The sequence below is a fragment of the Anolis sagrei genome, chromosome 11 (genome assembly GCF_037176765.1).
Source record: "Anolis sagrei isolate rAnoSag1 chromosome 11, rAnoSag1.mat, whole genome shotgun sequence".
In the NCBI taxonomy this organism is placed as follows: Eukaryota; Metazoa; Chordata; class Lepidosauria; order Squamata; family Dactyloidae; genus Anolis; species Anolis sagrei.
In genome coordinates this window covers 16,171,302-16,193,388 of record NC_090031.1, presented here as the reverse complement: position 1 = coordinate 16,193,388, position 22,087 = coordinate 16,171,302, and the positions used below count along the sequence as shown (strand labels likewise).

The following is a 22,087-nucleotide window of genomic DNA, read 5'->3' as shown; positions in this document are numbered from 1 at the left end:
TCTGGGGCAGAGAGTTCCACTGCTGAACAGCTCTCACAGTCAGGAAGTTCTTCCTAATGTTCAGATGGAATCTCCTTTCTTGTAGTTTGAAGCCATTGCTCCACATCCTTGTTTCCAGGGCAGCAGAAAACCAGCTTGCTCCCTCCTTCCCATGACTTCCCCTCATACATGTCTCCTCTCAGCCTTCTCTTCTGCAGGCTAAACATGCCCAGCTCTTTAAGCCACTCCTCATAGGGCTTGTTCTCCAGACCCTTGATCATACATAGATATATAGAGATACAGATACATAGATATATGGAGATGAAGATGCATAAATATAGAGATACATATACATATATAGTGATACAGATACATAGATATATATGACAGGAAGGTAACTGCACTCCATGCAGTCGTGTGGAAGTCTAAAACACCTGGAGGGCTGAAGTTTGCTCATGCCTGATCTCTCTCGCTCTATCTGTCTCTCTCTCTCTATAGGAGGCATGAGCCAACTTGGAGTGTTTTGGACTCCAACTCCCACCATTCCTGGTATAAAAGGATTCCTGACCCCAAACCTGCTCCTAGATGAGTGGCTAGATGTGCAAGAGGGGTGGGGTCCCCCTTTCCTCCCACACAAAGCCTTCAGAGCTCTTTTCCCCACAATCAGAAGGCGAGGGAAGGGATGGAGTCCCTCCCAGGTAAGCCTCACCTGCACCTGCATGAAGGAGCCCCGGTAGAAGCAGCAGGCGGCCGCCGACAAGGCGCTCCAGAGGCTGCAGCGCTCCGTCATCCTGGCCAAGGAAGGAAGGAAAGCAGGAGTGCCGGCAGGAGAGAAGAAGAAGAAGAAGGGGGTTTAACTTCTCCCCCTCCAGGCCCCTCCCACGATTACCTCATCCTTAGGACCAGGGGTGGGGCTTAGCCAGGAGGACCCCATGGGGAAAAAAGAGAGAGAGATGAAAGAGAGAGAGAGAGAGAGCCCTCCCTGCACGCATGCGCACTCCAGCCTGGCTCCATCCTCCTGGAGCCAGCAGCAGAGAAGGATGGATGGATGGCACAGGGGATGATGATGATGATGATGATGATGATGATTATTAACTTTATTTGTACCCCGCTAGCATCTCCCGAAGGACTCGATGTGGCTTACAAAGGCCAAGACCACAATAAAACAACAATATAACAGGGTTGTTGTAGGTTTTTCCGGGCTATATGGCCATTATAGAGGCAATTTTCCCCTGACGTTTCGCCTGCATCTATGGCAAGCATCCTCAGAGGTAGTGGGGTCTGTTGGAAGTAGGAAAAATGGGTTTATATATCTGTGGAATGACCAGGGTGAGACAAAGGAGTTTTGTCTGCTGGGGCTAGGTGTGAATGTTTCAGCTGATCACCTTGATAAGCATTCAATGGCTTGGAAGTGCCTGGGGGGAATCTTTTGTTGAGAGTGATTTTATGTGCCTGTTTGTTTCCCCTCTGTTGTTTTGCTGTAGTAATTTTTGAGTTTTTTAATACTGGTAGCCAGACTTTGTTCATTTTCATGGTTTCTTCCTTTCTGTTGAAATTGTCCACATGCTTGTGGATTTCAATGGCTTCTCTGTGTAGTCTGACATGGTGGCTGTGAGAGTGGTCCAGCACTTCTGTGTTCTCAAATAATATGCTGTGTCCAGGTTGGTTCATCAGGTGCTCTGCTATGGCTGATTTCTCTGGTTGGAGTAGTTTGCAGTGCCTTTCATGTTCCCTGATGCGTGTCGGGGCGCTGCGTTTGGTGGTCCCTATGTAGACTTGCCCTATGTAGACCGCATAGGGAAACTGATGAGGAAACACAACATACAAACCACTTACAGACCCACCAAGAAAATCCAACAAATGCTACGTTCAGCAAAGGACAAGAGGGATCCTCTCACTTCTGCAGGAGTCTACCATGTACCATGCAGCTGTGGACAAGTCTACATAGGGACCACCAAACGCAGCGCCCAAACACGAAGGAGGGAGAGAAAGAGGGAAGGAGAGAAGGAAAGAAAGAAAGAAGGGTAAAGAAGGGAGGAAGGAGAGACGGAGGGAAAGAAGGAGGGAAGGAGATAAAGAAGGAAAGAAAGAGTAGAGAAGGAAGGAAGGGAGGAGGGAAGGAGGGAGAGAATAAAATAAAAAATGAAAGAGGGAAGAAAGGAGAGACTGAACGAAGGAGAGAAAAAGGAGGGAAGGAAGGAAGGAAAGAGACAAGAAAGCATGGAACCAAAGAGCAAAGGAAGCGAGAAAAGAAACAGGTAGAAAAGGAAGAAAGAAGGGAAAGAAAAAGAGGGAAGGAAGGAAAGAGGGAGGGAAGGAAGGAGAGAAAGAAAGAAGGAGAGAAAGAGGGAGGGAAGATTGGCCACAACAACGCCTGGCGGGTACAGCTAGTAGATCTATATATAGATAGTAGCTGTACCCGACACTCTTTGCTGTGGCCAACCTCCCCCTTCCTCTTCTTTCTTTCTCTCCTTCCTTCCTTCCCTTCCCTTCCCTTTTTTCTTTCCTTCTCTCCTTCCTTCCTTCCTTCCTTCCCCCTTTTTCTTTCCCTTCCCCTTTCTCCTCTTTCTTCCTTCTCTACCTATTCTTGGACTGCAACTCCCAGCAGTCCTCCTGGTCAATTTATCTACCTAGCTACCGATCTCTATCTAATACAGATAGATAGATCTGTAGGATTGCTGGGAGTTGCAGTCCAGGAATGGGAAATATGCAGGGATTTAGATGCTTTCAAAGAAATCCAAGGAGAAGAAAGCTTGCATCTTGGAAGCAGTGCATTTAGTTCATCCTCCTCTCCTAAAGGGCCTGGTTTAGGGGATGCTGGTGTCAGCTGGGAGCTGTAGTCTGGAAGAGAGTGTGGATATGCTATTGCATGGGTGGGGATGGGGTCATTTTTGCACATGCACTGTAGCAACTTTTTGCTTTTTTTGCTTTGAAAGCCTCTTCCACTGTGTTTTTCAGTGTTTTAAAGAGTGATGGTCACTTGTTGGCATGAGAGGTGTCTTGTGTCCAAATTTCGTGTCAATTCATCCAGTGGTTTTTGAGTTATGTTAATCCCACAAACAAACATTACATTTTTATCTAGATAAAGAGATGTGGTTCTCGACCTGTGGTTAACCAGGTGTTTTGGCCTACAACTCCCAGAAATCCCAGCTAGTTTACCAGCTGTTATTTATTTATTTATGACATTTATATGCCGCCCTTCTCACCCCAAAGGGGACTCAGAACGGCTTACAAGTAAAAAGTAAATACAATAATATTATTATCATAGCAAAATATTAATATTATATATTACATTGTACTATAACATTATACTATAATATTATTAGTAATATTACATTGAATATAAAATATATAATTAAAATATCATATTATTATTAATAGTAGTATATTGTATTACATTGTAATATTATCAAGATTTCTGGAACTTGAAGGCCAAAACATCTGGGGACCCACAGGTTGAGAACCACTGAGATAGATACAGATACATAGATATAGAAATACAGATACATGGAGATATTAACATACAGATAGATATATAGATATAAAGATACAGATACAGATATAAGTAAAGGTAAAGGTAGTCCCCTGACATTAAGTCCAGTCATGTCTGACTCTGGGGTGTGGTGCTCATCTCCATTTCTAAGCCGAAGAGCCAGCATTGTCCGTAGACACCTCCAAGGTCATGTGGCCGGCATGACTGTATGGAGCGCCGTTACCTTCCCGCCGGAGCGGTACCTATTGATCTACTCACATTTGCATGTTTTCGAACTGCTAGGTTGGCAGAAGCTAGGGCTGACAGCGGAAGCTCACGCCGCTCCCCGGAATCGAACCTGTGACCTTTCGATCAACAAGCTCAGCAGCTCAGTGCTTTAACCCACTGAGTCACCGGGGGCTCCACAGATATAGAGACACAAATAGAAATACAGATACCTAGATATATATAGATACAGATACATAAAGATATAGAGATACAAATAGATATATAGAGATACAGACAGATATAGCAATACAGATACATAGATATAGAGATGCAGATAGAGAGATAGAGATACAGATAGATATATAGGTCTAGAGATACAGATACATAGATATATAGAGATAGAAATACAGACACCTAGAGATATAGATATAGAGATACAGATACATAGAGATATAGAGATACAAATAGATATATAGAGATACAGACAGATATAGCAATACAGATACATAGGTATATAGAGATACAGATAGATATATAGATTTTATTTAACGTGTCAGGAGTAAACCAAACAGTTGTATTGTATTAAAAAAAACCAGAGTTTGCAAATTTGGCATTCTATTAAATGCCCTTTGACTAGTAGCTGGTCACTTGGAGTGCCTCTCGTGTTGCTATAAGAAAGTCATCCATTGAGATATATAGATACATAGAGATTTAGATGCATAAAGATATAGAGATACAGATATATATAAAGAGATACAGATACATATATAGAGATACAGATAGATATATAGAGATATAGAGATACAGATATATAGATACATAGATATATAGAGATACAGATAGATATATAGAAATAAAGATATAGAGATAAAGATACATAGATATATAGACATACAGAAAGAGATAGACATACCGATAGATATAGAGAGAGGCAAATACATTCATAGATACAGATAGATATAGAGACACAGATACATACATAGAGATACAGATACATAGAGATAGAGATACAGATAGATATATAGAGATACAGATACACAGATATAGAGATACAGATAGAGATACAGATAGATATATAGGTCTAGAAATACAGATACATAGAGATATAGATATATAGATATAGCAATACAGATATATAGATACATAGATATATACAGATACAGATACATATATAGATACAGAGATATAGAGATTTAGCTACATAGAGATATAGAGATAGAGGTACAGATAGATATATAAGATCTATAGAGATACAGATATATAGATATATAGAGATACAGATACAGATAGATACATACATAGAGATACAGATAAGATATAGAGATATAGAGATAGAGATACATAGATATATAGAGATACTGATACACAGATATAGAGATACATATATATATAGAGATACAGATACATAAACTTCTGAAGAACCTAGGAAATGGAGAGTCCCACTGGAGAGCCACAAAACAGGCCCAGGGTTCATACAATTCCTGCCCCATGTCTGCACCACAGGCCAATGGCCCCATACTTCAGGGTCAGGACGGCACCTTTCCATAAGTCCCTTTGTTTCGCTTTGCCTCCTGGGTGCACAATCCATTCTTCCCTGTTGAAAACAGAGTTGGAAGAGACCACGTGGGCCATCTAGTCCAACCCCCTTCTTCCATGCAGGAAAAGCACAATCAAAGTACCCTAGAGAGATGACCATCCAGCCTCTGTTTCAAACCTCCAAAGAAGGGGCTTCCAACACACTCTGAGGCAAAGAGTTCCACTGCTGAACAGCTCTTCTTACAGTCAGGAAGTTCTTCCTAATGTTCAGGTGGAATCTCCTTTCCTAGGACCCACTGTTCCATTGGGTCCTAGTCTCCAGGGCAGTAGGACACAAGCCTGCTCCCTCTTCCCTCTTCCCTGTGACTTCCCCTCACATATTTATCCATGACCCTCATCATGTCTCCTTTGAGCATTCTCTTCTGCAGACTAAACTCTTTAAGCTGCTCCTCATGGGGCTTGTTCTCTTGATCTTTTGAGTCGCCCTCTTTCTCTGGACACATTCCATCTTAGATTCAACATCTTCCTTCAAACTGCGTTGCTCAGATTGAACACAATGTGATTCCACGTGAGATCTAACCAAAACAGAATCAAGGGGTATCATGACTTCCCTTGATCTAGCCGAGGGGTCCTCAAACTTTTTGAAACAGAGGGTCAGGTCACAGTCCCTCAAATTGTTGGAGAACTGGATTATAATTTGGAAAAAAAAATGAATGAATTCCTATGCACACTGCACATATTTGTAGTGCAAAAAAACCCCACTTAAAACAATACAATACAATAAAACAATACAATACAATTGAAAACATCAATTTTAACAAATATAAACTTATTAATGTACTGTCGAAGGTGTTCATGGCTGGAATCACTGGGTTGTAGGTTTTTTCGGGCTATATGGCCATGTTCTAGAGACATTCTCTCCTGACATTTCGCCTGCATCTATGGCAAGCATCCTCAGAGGTTGTGAGGTCTGTTGGAACTAGGAAAAAGGGTTTATATATCTGTGGAATGACTAGGGTGAGACAAAGGACTCTTGTCTGTTGGAGCTAGGTGTGACTGTTTCAACTGACCACCTTGATTAACATTTGATGGCCTGGCAGTGCCTGGAGCAATCTTTTGTTGAGAGGTGATTAGATGTGCCTGATTATTTCCTCTCCGTTGTTGTGCTGTTGTAATTTTAGAGATTTTTTAATACTGGTAGCCAGAGTTTGTTCATTTTCATGGTTTCCTCCTTTCTGTTGAAATTGTCCACATGTCAGACTACACAGAGAAGCCATTGAAATCCGCAAGCATGTGGGCAATTTCAACAAAAGGAGGAAACCATGAAAATGAACAAAATCTGGCTACCAGTATTAAAAAAACTCTAAAATTACAACAGCATAACAACAGAGAGGAAACAATCAGGGACATCTAATCACCTCTCAACAAAAGATTGCCCCAGGCACTGCCAGGCCATCAAATGCTAATCAAGGTGGTTTGTTGAAACATTCACACCTAGCTTCAACAGACGAGAGTCCTTTGTCCCACCCTGGTCATTCCACAGATATATAAACCCACTTTCCCAGTTTCACTACCTCTGAGGATGCTTGCCATAGATGCAGGTGAAACGTCAGGAGAGATTGCCTCTAGAACATGGCCATATAGCCTGAAAAACCTACAACAACCCATAAATTTATTTATTTATTTACAGTGTTTCTATACTGCTTCTCTCACCCCTAAGGGGACACAAAGCGGTTTACACATAACTGGGGAAACTTCAATGCCATACATTGGACACTGACGCAATGTCAATCCATAACAACCACAATAATAAAACCCATAGGCAGCCCGAGGTAATTTTCAACGGTAATCAAACAGTATTTTGCCCCCCCCCCCCCCCCCACCAATCATTGATATATATTTTCTGTTCGTCATGGGAGTTCTGTGTGCCATATTTGGTTCAATTCCATCATTGGTGGAGTTCAGAATGCTCTTTGATTGTAGGTGAACTATACATCCCAGTAACTACAACTCGCATATGTCAAGGTCTATTTTCCTCCAAGAGTGCCTCAAGAGCGCCCCTGGGCAAAATCAACTACACTGCGAATGCTTACTTTGTGTAATTAGTTGATAAAACCACAATTAAACATAAATCATAATTAGACAGTATTTATTTATTTATTTATTTCGCGCATTTCTTCCCCGCCCTTCTCAACCCCCAAGGGGGGACTCAGGGCAGCTTACAAATTTTTTATTTTTATTTATTTACTTTACTTGTATACCGCAGTTTCTCAGCCCAACAGGCGACTCAACGCGGTTTACAACAAGGATAAAAATCAATCAACGATATACAATTTAAAACCATAAAAGCATATTATACAATATTGACACAACAATAGACAACGCAATGCATCTCATAACTAGAGTCGTGATCCAATCCGTCGTCCAAATTTCCATTCCTGTAATCATCACATTCATTGCACTGTTTAACCGAATGCCCGTTCAAACATCCAAGTTTTTAATCTTCTTCGGAACACCATTAGCAAGGGGGCTGATCTTACCTCCATAGGAAGGGCGTTCCACAGTCAGGGGGCCACCACAGAAAAGGCCCTGTCTCTCGTCTCTGCCAGCCGCACCTGTGAAGCAGGTGGGATAGAGAGCAGGGCCCCCCCAGAAGATCTTAGGGTCCTGGCGGGCTGATAGGCAGAGATACGTTCGGATAGGTAACTTGGGCCAGAACCGTTTAGGGCTTTATAAGCCAACGCCAGCACTTTGAATTGAGCCCGGTAGCAAATCGGCAGCCAGTGGAGCTGGTGCAGCAGAGGAGTTGTATGCTCCCTGCGCTCCGCTCCTGTTAGTATCATGGCTGCCGAGCGTTGGACTAGCTGGAGCTTCCGAGCCGTCTTCAAAGGCAACCCCACGTAGAGAGTGTTACAGTAGTCTAGACGGGATGTAACCAGAGGGTGGACTACCGTGGCCAAGTCAGACTTCCCAAGGTATGGTCGCAGTTGGCGCACGAGTTTTAACTGTGCGAATGCTCCCCTGGTCACCGCTGAAACCTGAGGTTCCAGGCTCAGCGATGAGTCCAGGATCACACCCAAGCTGCGAACCTGCATCTTCAGGGGGAGTGCGACCCCATCCAACACAGGCTGTAACCCTATACCCTGGCACAATTCGATGCCAACACAACAATAAGATAAAACATATATCAATTAAAAACAATTAAAACAACCAATTATACATCATAATCAATAAAACCTCTGAGAACACAGAAATGCTGGACCACACCAACAACCACCATGTCAGACTACACAGAGAAGCCATTGAAATCCATAAGCATGTGGACAATTTCAACAGAAAGGAAGAGACCATGAAAATGAACAAAATCTGACTACCAGTATTAAAAAACTCTAAAATTACAACAGCTAAACAACAGAGAGGAAAAAACCAGGCACAGATTAACACCTCCCAGCAACAGATTTTCCCAGGCTCAGGCAGGCCTTCAAATGCTAATGAAGGTGATCAGCTAAACATTCACACCTAACTGCAGCAGGGAAGAGCTCCTTGCCCCACCCCAGCCATTCCACAGATATATAAACCCATTGTCCTAATTCCAACAGACCTCACTACCTCTGAGGATGCTTGCCATAGATGCAGGCGAAACGTCAGGAGAAATGCCTCTAGAACATGGCTCTATAGCCCGAAAAAATCCACAAGAACCTAATAATAAAACAGTCTCTGAGCAAGGGCTGGGTAAATGACCTTGGAGGGCCGTATCCGGCCCGCGGGCCTTAGTTTTGGGACCCCTGATCTAGAGCAAGCATGGGCAAACTTTGGCCCTAGCGGCTGTTAGGAATTGTGGGAGTTGAAGTCCAAAACATCCAGAGAGCCAAAATTTGTCCATGCGTGATTTAGACACTGGTCTCCTGTTGATGCAGGCCAAAATCCTATTGACTTTTTAAGCTGCTGCATCACAACAACAACCGACAAACTCTGTTTGCATCCATCAAGGGGACCAAGAGGCGGAATGGATGGATGCAGATAACTGAATGGAAGATGCGGGAGTGAAAAAATCATTCGTCTTGTTTGGAAAGTGTTGGGAACGTCGTTGGGAAGGGCGCTGCTTTCCTTGGGGAGAAAGCAGGAATAGAAAGCCACTTCTCTTTGCGATGTCACATGCGCACATGCAAGATGACAGGCATCTTGCTCTCCTGCCTGTTTCTCATCAACGTGCCTGTCGCTCTGTTTGTGTTCAGCCTCCTCGGTTTTCTGGGGCAGAAATGTCAGCTTCCATCGCCTTCCTCGCCCGCCTCCCCGGCTCTCTCCCGGGACTCTAATAATACGCCAAGGCCTGTCTCTGTCATGCTTGAGAACCAGGGTGGAAGGGAGGGAGTTTCAAACAAAGGGAAAGAAGGACAAAGGAAGAGGAAGAAGGAGGAGAAGAAGAGGAGCGCATGAGGAAGGGGAGGGGCACCATGGATTTTGAGTCCACAGAGCACATTTCTGGTTCAGATGTACATCTAGGTGTAAATGTACAAGAAAGAAGTTGTTGGGAACACAGATTTCAAACTTTGACAGACTCGCACACCTACGGGACCCACCCCTATTTTATTTGCTCCATAACAGCAGGATCTGAATAATAACAATAATAGTAATAATAATAATCTTTATTTATACCCCACCACCATCTCCCCAATGGGGACTCGGAGCAGCTTACATGAGGCCAAGCCTAAACACAAATTGCAGCAGCATAAAACAGAAAACGCAACCCGAAAACGCAGGCAGAGTTTCTCTAGCTCAGGCATGGGCAAACTTCGGCCCTCCCTCCAGCTGTTTTGGACTCCAACCCCCACCATTCCTCACAGCCTCAGACCCTTTTCCCTCAGCTACTTAAGCGGAAAGGATGGGGCCTGAGGCTGTGAGGAATTACTTACTTACTTACTTACGTGATCCCTCATAGCTCGAGGATGATTGTTTTCCAGATGTGGATCTGTAGGTGGCTGTGGAGCTCTATTCTTGACCCGCATGTTCTCCCACAGTTTCCAGGTGGAAGACAGTCCTGGTTAAGGTTGGCTTGATGTGCCTTCCTCTTGGCACATTTCTCCCTTTCGCCCTCTGTTTGTACCTCTTCAAATTCCACAGCACTGCTGGTCACAGCTGACCTCCAGTTAGAGCGCTCAAGGGCCAGGGCTTCAGGGTGTCTATGCCACAGCTTTAAGCCCAATCTCTTTTCCTGTCCACCTATATTCTGTTTCCTGTTCTTGAGTTCGGAGTAGAGCAACTGCTTTGAGAGACAGTGATTGGGTATTTGGACAATGTGGCTTTATGACGGAGGACCATCACTTCAATGCTGGTGGTCTTTGCTTCTTCCAGCATGCTGATGTTTGTCCGCCTGTCTTCTTCCCAAGAGATTTCTAGGATTTTCTGGAGGACGCACTGATGGATTCGTTCCAGGAGTTGAGTGTGATGTCTGTAGACAGTTCACGTTTCGCAAGCATAGAGCAGGGTTGGGAAGACAATAGCATTATAAACAAGCCCCTTGGTCTCCCTACGGACGTCCCGGTCTTCAAACACTCTCTGCTTCATTTGGAAGAATGCTACACTCGCAGAGCTCAGGCAATGTTGTACTTCAGTGTCAGTGTTGCCTTTTGTGGAGAGGTGGCTGCTAAGGGAGCGGAAATGGGTCCCAAACCCTAAACGGTTTGGGACCCATCTATCTTTGCGACCGCATTTCTGTATATGAACCCACACGATCTCTTCGTTCATCTGGTGAGGCCCTGCTCACGATCCCACCTGCTTCACAGGCGCGATTGGTGGGAACGAGGGACAGGGCCTTCTCGGTGGTGGCCCCGCAACTCTGGAACTCCCTCCCCAAAGACATCAGGCAGGCCCCAACATTGGCAGTCTTTAGAAGGAGCTTAAAAACATGGATGTTCCAGTGTGCCTTCCCAGAATAAGGAATCCTAAGCAATATGTCCTCAATGCACTTTATGAGAGATTTAGAACTGTCTGCACGTTCACCTTTCCCAATAAATTCCTCCTATCCCCTTTAAACTTCCCAGCTTTTAACTTTTAAAACTTTTACATTTGGCCCGCCTCATGTTTTTAAAATGTGTTGTGTTATTATTGTATTGTTTTTGCTTTTTATGAGTTATTTATTGTTTTGTTGTTGTTGTTTTCATGATGTTGTTGGGCTTGGCCTCTTGTAACCCGCACCAAGTCCTGCGGGAGATGGTAGCGGGGTATAAGAACAATAAATAAATAAATAAATGGACAAAATTTTCTAATGTTACACCATTAAGCTGTATTCCTGGCATAGCAGAGGGATTGGCTGGTGACTGCTGAAATATTTTCTTGATTTTCAATGACAGGCCGAGCTTCTCGTATGTTTCTGCAAAGGTGTTCTGAAAGTGCACAGACGACTTTGTCATCAGCATACTGGAGTTCTATAACAGATGTTGTAACCTTGGTTTTGGCTTTCAGTCTGCTGAGGTTAAATAGCTTTCCATCTGTCAACAAGATGAAGTATCATAGCGATGAAGATGGAGAATAAAGTTGGAGCAATAACACATCCCTGTTTGACACCTGATTCCACCTTAAATGGGTCACTCTGGGATGTGACAATACCCCTCGATGGATTGTCATGGTGAGGGGGCTTGTGTGTTCCAAGGAACCTGCGGACACAACCACTGTGAGGAATGGTGGGAGTTGGAGTCCAAAATACCTAGAGGGATGCTGAAGTTTGCCCATGCCTGATCTAGGTCCTCCTTCATGGTGATCATAGAAAGTGGACCGTGGAACTACTCCATGTTGTTCAAAGAAATCCATGAATAATCAAATCTGCAGGAAAGGAAATATTGAGCCCCATGCTTTGGAATGGCACTGGGCCTCTGTTTCGGGATTGAAAGGTATTTTCAGGACACGCCGTTTCTCAGGAACCAAACTCAGCAGCTTTCCTGACCTGCAGTAAACCTCCAAACAAGAGCGGCAACAGTGGGATAAACGTTTTAGTTTGAGCTGGCAGCGCCTCGGGTCTCTAATGAATCCTCTGGAATGTTAATAGTTTTGCTGGGAGGGAGGATCAGCGCTGGTTGTGTGCCGGATTTGAGGAGGTTTTCCTGTCCCTCTCACCTCCGCACTCCTTTTCATGTGACAACGAGAAAGGCAGAGAGGAGGAGAAGGAAACTGTTGTCACTGAGGAGTGCAACAACCGCGGGGATGGACTGAAGTAGCTGGAAAAGAAGTCCTAAATCCAAAGGATGTTTGCCAATTGTGTGTGCATATGTCTCAAGTCTCCTATGCAAATACCCTCACTGATTGACTTTGCAGCTGCAAGGCTACTTGGATCAGGCTGTGGTGCAGCTTGTTAGTAGCCAGCTCCATTAAATCACTACTGAGCGAGAGGTCATGCATTTGAAGCCAGTCTCGGTCGGAGTAAGCTCCCGATCATTAATAGTTGTCCTGAGTTGCCCTTCAAAAATAGTTTTAATACAATGTTGAAAATAAAAGAAAAATGCTTTACTTCACCAAACACAAAGGATAAGCAAATTCAGTTGAAAAATACAAAAAAAGCAAGGAAGTCTTAATGCAAACACAAATTAAAGTCTCTTACAAAGTCCCAAAAGAAAGACAACGGGCAATGATCACTAAGTCCTTAGCAGCAGACACAAAGCAGGTTCAATTGGAGTGAAAACATCGACACCAGAGTTGTTACCAGTGAAAGCTGACTGCTCCTGCTTCATAGCCCTGAATTCCCCATGTAGAAGGTGCTAGGGCGTCTCCCAATTAGCTCAGCATTTCTAGCAGCTATTCCAGTTGAACACCATTTGTGTTCTGTCTCGTTTTGTCTCTCTAGAAATGTGGGCACTTGTAAAACCTAATAATAATAATAATATAATGAAACTTTATTTATACCCCGCCACCATCTCCCCAAGGGGACTCGGAGAGGCTTACATGAGGCCAAGCCCAACAACACATCAATAAAACAAAAAACACAATAAGCAAACAACAATACAATTAATATAACTCACATATAAACAGAAGAATCATCTGATTCTTCTTCTCCCTCCAATTCCTGAGCACTTCCCTACTCCACTTCCTCTTCTGAAGATGAGGAATCCCTAACAATAGTCTAGCTTGCTGTTGACCTATGCAGCCCGAAAGACAGTTGCATCTGTGACGTAGGAAATTTAGGTACTGCTTTATGCCGGGAGGCTAATTTAACTCATTTACGACACCATAAAACCTTCCAGCAACATGCGTAAGAATGAGGAAGTACTCCATCAAGGACTCGGTGTCACAAGTGAAAGGTGAAGCAACAGCTCCCCGTGGCCGGAATCAGACATAACCTCATGAAGCCGGAAAGCTGGAATGTTAAATTTCCTCTGTGTCTGTCTATATGCATTGAATGTTTGCCATGTATATGTGCATTGTAATCTGACCTCAATCCTCTGCGGGGAAAGAAGGGTGGAATATAAATACTGTAAATAAATAAATAAATACTCAATGCTAATCAAGCTGGCTAATTACAACATTCACACTTGCTCTAAACAGACAAGGGTTCTTTCTCCCATCCTGGACATTATTCCACATTATACACTCCACTGGCCTCATTTCCAGCAGACCTCTGAACAAACCGCTGAGGATGCTTGCCACAGATGCAGGCGAAAGGTCAGGAGAGAATGCTACTGGAACATGGCCACACAGCCCAAAAAACTCGCAACAACCCAGTGTTCTTAGGCATGAGGAAATGGGATTTCTTCAGACTCTGAGTGCAGAGTTTCACTGAAGGGAAGCCTTAAGATTGGCTCCCTTCTGATAAATGCCGCCATTTGGTTCCCTACCTTCACATATTCGCTACCGGATCCGAGTCCATCTTGGTGCCTGTAAAATAAAACAGAAAGAAAGAATAATTAAATAGGTAGGTGGATAAGACACAGGGGCGATGCTTGCAGATGCGGGGGTGATGCAGGAATCCTGTTGGTCCGTCCTAAGCGGAGTAAAAACATGGAATTAATTGTTGATATCCAACTGACTGCAGCCCTAAGTGAGCCAAGAGCATAATTGAGCAGGAATGACAAAGCCTTCCTTGGAGGCTGAGAGAATGTGACTTCCCAAAGGTACCTGACCGAGCGAGGATTTAACCCAGGCCTGGGCCAACTTAGGCCCTCCCTCCAGGTGTTTTGGACTTCAACACCCACAATTCCTAACAGCCTCAGGACCCTTCCTTTTCCCCCTCAGCTGCTTAGAGTGGTCCAGAACCTTGTTGAGTTCTTCTCCGTGGCTCCAAATGGTGAAGGTGTCACCCACAAATCTGAACCATACAGTGGGCTTTTTTGTTGCTGTTTCTGGGGCTTGTTTCTCAAGGTGTTCCTTGTGGAAATTTTCCATAATTGTACTATTGTGCAATGATGCAATGACAATGCAAGCACTTCGAAACTGTGCTATTGCGCAACACTCTGTTTGTAAATAAAGGTAAAAGAAAAATGACAAATGCAGAGCAGTTTATTGTCGAAGGCTTTCATGGCTGGAATCACTAGGTTCTTGTGGGTTTTTTCGGGCTAGAGAGCCATGTTCTAGAGGCATTTCTCCTGACGTTTCGCCTGCATCTATGGCAAGCATCCTCAGAGGTGTGAGGTCTGTTGGAAGTAGGAAAAATGGGTTTATATATCTGTGGAATGGTTGGGGTGGGGCAAGGAGCTCTTCCCTGCTGCAGTTAGGTGTAAATGTTTAGCTGATCACCTTCATTAGCATTTGAAGACCTGCCTGAGCCTGGGAAAATCTGTTGCTGGGAGGTGTTAATCTGTGCCTGGTTTTTTCCTCTCTGTTGTTTAGCTGTTATAATTTTAGAGTTTTTTAATACTGGTAGCCAGATTTTGTTCATTTTCATGGTCTCTTCCTTTCTGTTGAAATTGTCCACATGCTTGTGGATTTCAATGGCTTCTCTGTGTAGTCTGACATGGTGGTTGTTGGTGTGGTCCAACATTTCTGTGTTCTCAAATAATATGCTGTGTCCAGGTTGGTTCATCAGGTGCTCTGCTATGGCTGACTTCTCTGGTTGAAGTAGTCTGCAGTGCCTTTCATGTTCCTTGATGCGTGTTTGGGCAATGCTGTGTTTGGTGGTCCCTATGTAGACTTGTCCACAGCTGCATGGTACACGGTAGACTCCTGCAGAGGTGAGAGGATCCCTCTTGTCCTTTGCTGAACGTAGCATTTGTTGGATTTTCTTGGTGGGTTTGTAGATTGTTTGTATGTTGTGTTTCCTCATCAGCTTCCCTATGCGGTCAGTGGTTCCCTTGATGTATGGCAGGAACACTTTTCCTCTGGGTGGATCTTCATCTTTACTCTCGTGGCTTCTTCTCGGTTGTCTTGCAGCTCTTCTGATGTCTGAGGTGGAGTCTCCATTGGCCTGGAGAGCCCAGTTGAGGTGGTTCAGTTCATCTTGGAGGGAGGTGGGGTTCGCAGATTCTTTTTGCACGGTCTGCCAAGGCTTTAATGGTGCTTCTTTTTTGACTTGGGTGATGGTTGGAGTTTTTATGTAGATATCTATCTGTGTGTGTGGGTTTTCTGTAGACGGTGTGACCCAATTGTTGATCTGGTTTGCGGATGACTAGGACATCTAGAAAAGGCAGTCTTCCTTCATTTTCTTTTTCCATGGTGAACTGGATGTTTGCGTGGATGCTGTTAAGATGGTCCAGGAACCTGTTGAGTTCTTCTTCTCCATGGCTCCAAATGCAGAGCAGTTTCTTTGCTCCCCCAAACAGCTCCCTCCACCAACTACCAAAACATCCTGAAGATTTTCCTGCTATTTCTTCTTTCTTGGGAAAAGCTCATCTATTTTTTCCATTTAGGTGATCCCTCGTAGTCCGAGGATGATGGTCTTCCAAGGTCGGTGTTCTGTCGGTGTTTCCGGAGGTGACTGTGGAGCCCTATTCTTGATCCGCATCTTCTCCCGCAGTGAGGGCATTGATTTCCAGGTGGAAGGCAGTCCCAGTCGGGGTTGGATTGATGTGCCTTCCTCTTGGCACATTTCTCCCTTTTGCCCTCCATTCGTGTATCTTCAAATTCTGCAGCACTGCTGGTCACAGCTGACCTCCAGTTGGAGCACCAGTTCTCAGTGTCAATATCACAGTTTTTAAGGTTGGCTTTGAGTCCATCTTTCAATCTCCTTTCCTGTCCACCAGCATTCCGTTTTCCGTTCTTGAGTTCGGAGTAGAGCAACTGCTTTGGGAGATGGTGGTCAGGCATCCGGACAACATGGCCGGTCCAGTGGAGTTGATGGCGGAGGACCATCGCTTCAGTGCTGGTGGTCTTTGCTTCTTCCAGCACGCTGACATTTGTCCGCTTGTCTTCCCAAGAGATTTGCAGGATTTTCCGGAGGCAGCACTGATGGAATCGTTCCAGGAGTTGCATATGACGTCTGTAGACAGTCCACGTCTTGCAGGCATAGAGCAGGGTTGGGAAGGCAATAGCTTTATAAATAAGTATTTTGGTTTCCCTACGGATGTCCCAGTCCTCAAACACTCTCTGCTTCATTTGGAAAAATGCTGCACTTGCAGAGCTCAGGCGGTGTTGAATTTCAGTGTAAATGTTGACTTTTGTGGAGAGGTGGCTGCCAAGGTAGTGGAAATGGTCAACATTTTCTAATGTTACACCATTAAGCTGTATCTCTGGCATTGGAAAGGGACTGGCTGGAGACTGCTGGAAGAGCACTTGGTTTACTCGATGTTCAATGACAGGCCGAGCTGCTCGTATGCTTATGTGAAGGTGTTTAGAGTGGCTTGTAGGTCTTCTTCGAAATGTGCATAGACAATGTTGTCATCAGCATACTGGAGTTCTATAACAGATGTTGTTGTAACCTTGGTTTTGGCTTTCAGTCTGCTGAGGTTAAATAGCTTGCCATCTGTCTGATAGATGATTTCCACTCCGGTGGGAAGCTTCCCGTCAACAAGATGAAGTATCATAGCGATGAAGATGGAGAATAGAGTTGGGGCAATAACACATCATCCCTGTTTGACACCTGATTCCACCTTAAATGGGTAACTTTGGGAGCCATTGCTATCCAAGACTGTTGTCATCATGGAGGAGCCTCAGGATTTGTTTGGGCACCCAATTTCTTGGAGGATGGTCCAGAGAGTGCTGCAATTCACTGTGTCGAATGCCTTTGCAAGGTCAATGAATGCCATGGACACAGGTTGATTTTGTTCCCTGCATTTTTCTTGGAGCTGTCGTGCAATGGAGATCATGTCCGCGGTTCTTCTGGAGGGGCGGAAGCCGTTCTGGGATTCTGGGAGGGTGTCTTCTGAGAGGGGCAGAAGGCGGTTTGCAAGGATTCTTGCGAGGATTTTCCCAGCTAAGGTTAGAAAGGAGATACCTCAATAGTTTCCGCAGTCTGTTCTTTCTCCTTTTTTGAAGAGGGTGATGATGGTAGCATCCTTGACATCTGCTTTGAATGATAAGTAATGACTCCACCTTCGTTACTTGGGTTTAGATGGGAATATTTTAATAAATCAAATACAGAAATCCTTTGAATGAGCTCTTTAACTACTACTATTCAAAATGAACAAAATCTGGCTACCAGTATTAAAAAAACTCTAAAATTACAACAGCAAAACAAAAAGAAGTGAAAAAAAATCAGGCACATCTAATCACCTCTCAACAAAAGATTGCCCCAGGCACTGTCAGGCCATCAAATGCTAATCAAGGTGGTCAGTTGAAACATTCACACCTAGCTCCAACAGACAAGAGTTCTTTGCCCCACCCTGATCATTCCACAGATATATAAACCCATTTTCCTAGTTCCAATAGACCTCACTACCTCTGAGGATGCTTGCCATAGATCAGTGTTTCTCAACCTGGGGGTCGGGACCCCTGGAGGGGTTGCGAGGGGGTGTCAGAGGGGTCGCCAAAGACCACCAGAAAACATAGTATTTTCTGTCGATTATGGAGGTTCTGTGTGGGATGTTTGTCCCAATTCAATCGTTGGTAGGGTTCAGAATGCTCTTTGATTGTAGGCAAACAATAAATTCCAGCAACTACAACTCCCAAATGTCAAGGTCTATTTCCCTCAAACTCCACCAGTGTTCACATTTGGGGATGTTGAGTATTTGTGTCAAGTTTGGTCCAGATCCATCATTGTTTGAGTCTACAGTGCTCTCTGGATGTAGATGAACTACATCTCCCAAACTCAAGGTCAATGCCCACCAAACCCTTCCAATCTGTCTGCCAAGTTTGGTTCAATTCCATCGTTGGTAGAGTTCAGAGTGCTCTTTGATTGTAGGTGAACTATAAATCCCAATAACTACAACTTCCAAATGTCAAGGTCTGTTTTGCCCAAACTCCACCAGTGCTCACATTTGAGCATATGGAGTATTGTGTCAAGTTTGGTCCAGATCCATCCTTGTTTGAGTACACAGTGCTCTCTGGATGTAGGTGGACTACAACTCCAAAACTCAAGGTCAATGCCCACCAAACCCTTCCAATGTGTTCCATTAGTCATGGAACACATTAGAAGTTCTGTGTGCCAAGTTTGGTTCATTTCCATCATTGGTGGAGTTCAGAATGCTCTTTGATGGTAGGTGAACTATAAATCCCAGCAACTACAACTTCCACAGGACAAAGTCCGCTCCCCCTCCCCCCCAAATCCCACCAGTATTCAAATTTGGACATATCAGGTATTTATGCCCAATTTGGTCCAGTGAATGAAAATACATCCTGCATATCAGATATATACATTATGATTCATAACAGCAGCAAAATGACAGTTATGAAGTAGCCACAAAACTAATTTTATGGTTGGGGGTCACCATAACATGAGGAGCGTATTAAGGGGTCGTAGCATTAGGAAAGTTGAGAACCACTGCCATAGATGCAGGCGAAACGTCAGGAGAAAATGCCTCTAGATTTTCTCGGTCACCCACACTTTTTCATCCAAGCCACCGTTCCAATGTGGAGGTTTTTCCCACAGCCTCTGCTGGATTTTTCCAGAAATTGGAAAGATTCTTAATGTTTCTAAGAGGATTGGAAAAGAATTAAGCCTGAAAAGAACCCCAGAAGAACAACAAGGCTGGATTGCAGTGAAGGGCATAACGGGTTTAGAATGAAATCTGCCTGGGAAATGGCATCCTTGGACTTCGGATCCTAGAATCCTGGTGGTGAAAGGGATTCCAAAGGATATCCAGTCCAACCTCATTCTGCCAGGCAGGAAGATACAATCAAAACACCTCCGACAGATGGATATCCAACCCCTGCTTAAGAAGTTCCAAATAATATAATAATAATAATAATAATAATAATAATAATAATAATAATATATTTATACAAGGGTTGAATGATAAGTAATGACTCCACCTTCATTACTTGGGTTTAGATGGGAATATTTTAATAAATCAAACGCAGAAATAATCCTTCGAATGAGCTCTTTAACTACCACTATTCAAAATGAACAAAATCTGGCTACCAGTATTTAAAAAAACTCTAAAATTACCACAGCAAAACAACAGAAAGGAAACCATCAGGCACATCTAATCACCTCTCAACAAAAAATTGCTCCAGGCACTGTCAGGCCATCAAATGCTAATCAAGGTGGTCAGTTTAAACATTCACACCTAGCTCCAACAGACAAGAGTTCTTTACCCCACCTTGGTCATTCCACAGATATATAAACCCATTTTTCTAGTTCCAATAGACCTCACTACCTCTGAGGACGGTTGCCAGGTGAAACGTCAGGAGAAAATGCCTCTAGAACATGGCCATATAGCCCCAAAAAACCTACAACAACCCTACCACTGTTCACTTTTCCACATAATCACCACACAATTGGATATATTTCTGCCAACAATGAACAAGTTTTCTGAAGCCGTCACGGAAGAAGTCGACACTCTGTTTACACAACCAGCATCTCACACTCTGTTTACACACCCAGCATCCTGGGTACCCATCATGCACAGATCTTGCAATAGCCAAGCAAAGCAATAATGTGACACACATGTTCTTGCAAAATGCCAATTATGCTTGAAATTTCTCTCTGAGTGATACGACGATCGTCCTGAATCAATCTGTCAACATTTTGCTTGTGAAACTCAGTAGTTGCTGTCACAGGATGCCCAAATCTTTGTTTGTCACGCAAGTCAGGTGTTCCCACCTCAACATCTTTAAACTTACTTGCCCAACGACGCACAGTACTCACAGCAACACAATCATCCTAAACAGCTTGCATTCTCTGAGGAATCTCCTTTGGGATGACACCTTCTGCTGTCAAGAATTCAATGACTGCACGTTGCTTAAGTCGCATTGATCGACTGCACAGGGTTCCATACTTTGCACTTTAACAACACAACCGTTCAATGCTAAGGCTTCCTGCCAAAATGGAACTGTAGAGGAGAGTCTACTGAACAAGTCAGTACCTGCCGCATACCAGCACTGCCATCTGTTGAGGAGTTACGAAGGTGGAGGCATTACTTTTCATTCAACCCTCGTATACCGCCCTATTTTCCCAAGGGGACTCAGGGCTGTTTCCAATATATAAGGCAAAACACTCAATTGCCAGAAAGGAAAACAATACAAATTGAGAATAAAATAAACATAAAATCCTATGTAAAAAATTAAAAAAATTATTATAGGAAGGAAGGAGACTCCACCACTTTTATACAGGAAGGTTATAATTCAAAATGAATAAATAATATACTTAATACGAATATTTTATTTATATTCCACCCTTCTCTCCTCGGGAGCTCAGAATGGATTGCAGCACTTACATACATAGGCAAACATTCAATGCCTTTACAATCATATACAATGAGACAGACAAACACAAACAAAGACAAAGGCTTCTCCTTTCATTTCCAGTTTCTGGAGACAGTGCTCATCTCTGGCTCTGGAGAGGTGCTTATCTCCATTTTCAAGCCAAGGAGCTTGCATTGTCACCTGGCTGTGTGGCCGACAAGACTGATTGGAGCATCTCTTTGCATTTTCCTACCGAAGTGGTACCTATTTATCTACTCACATTTGCATGTTTCTGAACTGCTAGGTTGGCAGGAGCTAGGGCCAATAGATGAGAGCTCACCTTGTCTTGCGGATTAGAACTGCCAACCTAGGTAATTTTCAATGGTAAGCAGACAGTATTTTGCCCCACCCACCCCCCAAGCAATCACTGATATATATTTTCTGTTCGTCGTCGGAGTTCTGTGTGCCATATTTGGTTCAATTCCATCATTGGTGGAGTTCAGAATGCTCTTTCATTGTAGGTGAACTATACATCCCAGTAACTACAACTTGCATATGTCAAGGTCTATTTTGCCTCAAGAGCGCCCCTGGGCAAAATCAACTATACTGCGAATGCTTACTTTGCATAATGGTTGAGCCGCCCCTGTATATGGTTTATTTTGGGGGGTTTTAAAGTCTGTTCTGCTGGGTTTTTTTGTGTGTTTTTAGGGGTGATGGACACTCATTGGACTATTAGGTGTATTGTGTCAAAATTTCATGTCAATTCATCCCAAACCATATTAAGTATTCGTGTAGAGTTTGGTCCAGATCCATCATAGTTTGAGTTCACAGTGATCTGTAGGTGAACTACAGCTCCAAAACCAAAGGACACTGCCCACCAAACCCTTCCAGTATTTTATGTTGGTCATGGGAGAACTGTGTGCCAAGTTTGGTTCAATTCCATCATTGGTGGAGTTCAGAATGCTCTTTGATTGTAGGTGAACTATACATCCCAGTAACTACAACTTGCATATGTCAAGGTCTATTTTCCCCCAAGAGGGCCTCAAGAGCGCCCCTGGGCAAAATCAACTATACTGCAAATGCTTACTTTGCGTAATGGGTTGAGCCGCCCCTGCTGCCAACCTTCAGGTCAGCAGTTCAGCGACACAAGGGTTTAACCCATTGCGCCAC

At 43.9% G+C, this 22,087-nt stretch overlaps 1 protein-coding gene and 1 long non-coding RNA gene across 5 annotated transcripts in view; both read right to left on the bottom strand.

The window, feature by feature from the left end:
- Positions 1–22,087, bottom strand: part of LOC137097664 (uncharacterized) — a 214,331-nt gene that overhangs the window by 81,169 nt on the left and 111,075 nt on the right. The window lies entirely within an intron of this gene.
- Positions 1–22,087, bottom strand: part of SH2D3C (SH2 domain containing 3C) — a 78,415-nt gene that overhangs the window by 29,387 nt on the left and 26,941 nt on the right. For 3 of the 4 annotated variants that reach the window (XM_067471941.1, XM_067471940.1, XM_060757215.2), the window contains one exon: positions 14,038–14,077. In XM_067471941.1, the coding sequence (XP_067328042.1) occupies positions 14,038–14,077 (40 nt within the window). Of the gene's footprint in view, positions 1–688; positions 926–14,037; positions 14,078–22,087 lie in introns of those variants that run through there. The other variant, XM_060757216.2, reaches the window with a different exon arrangement.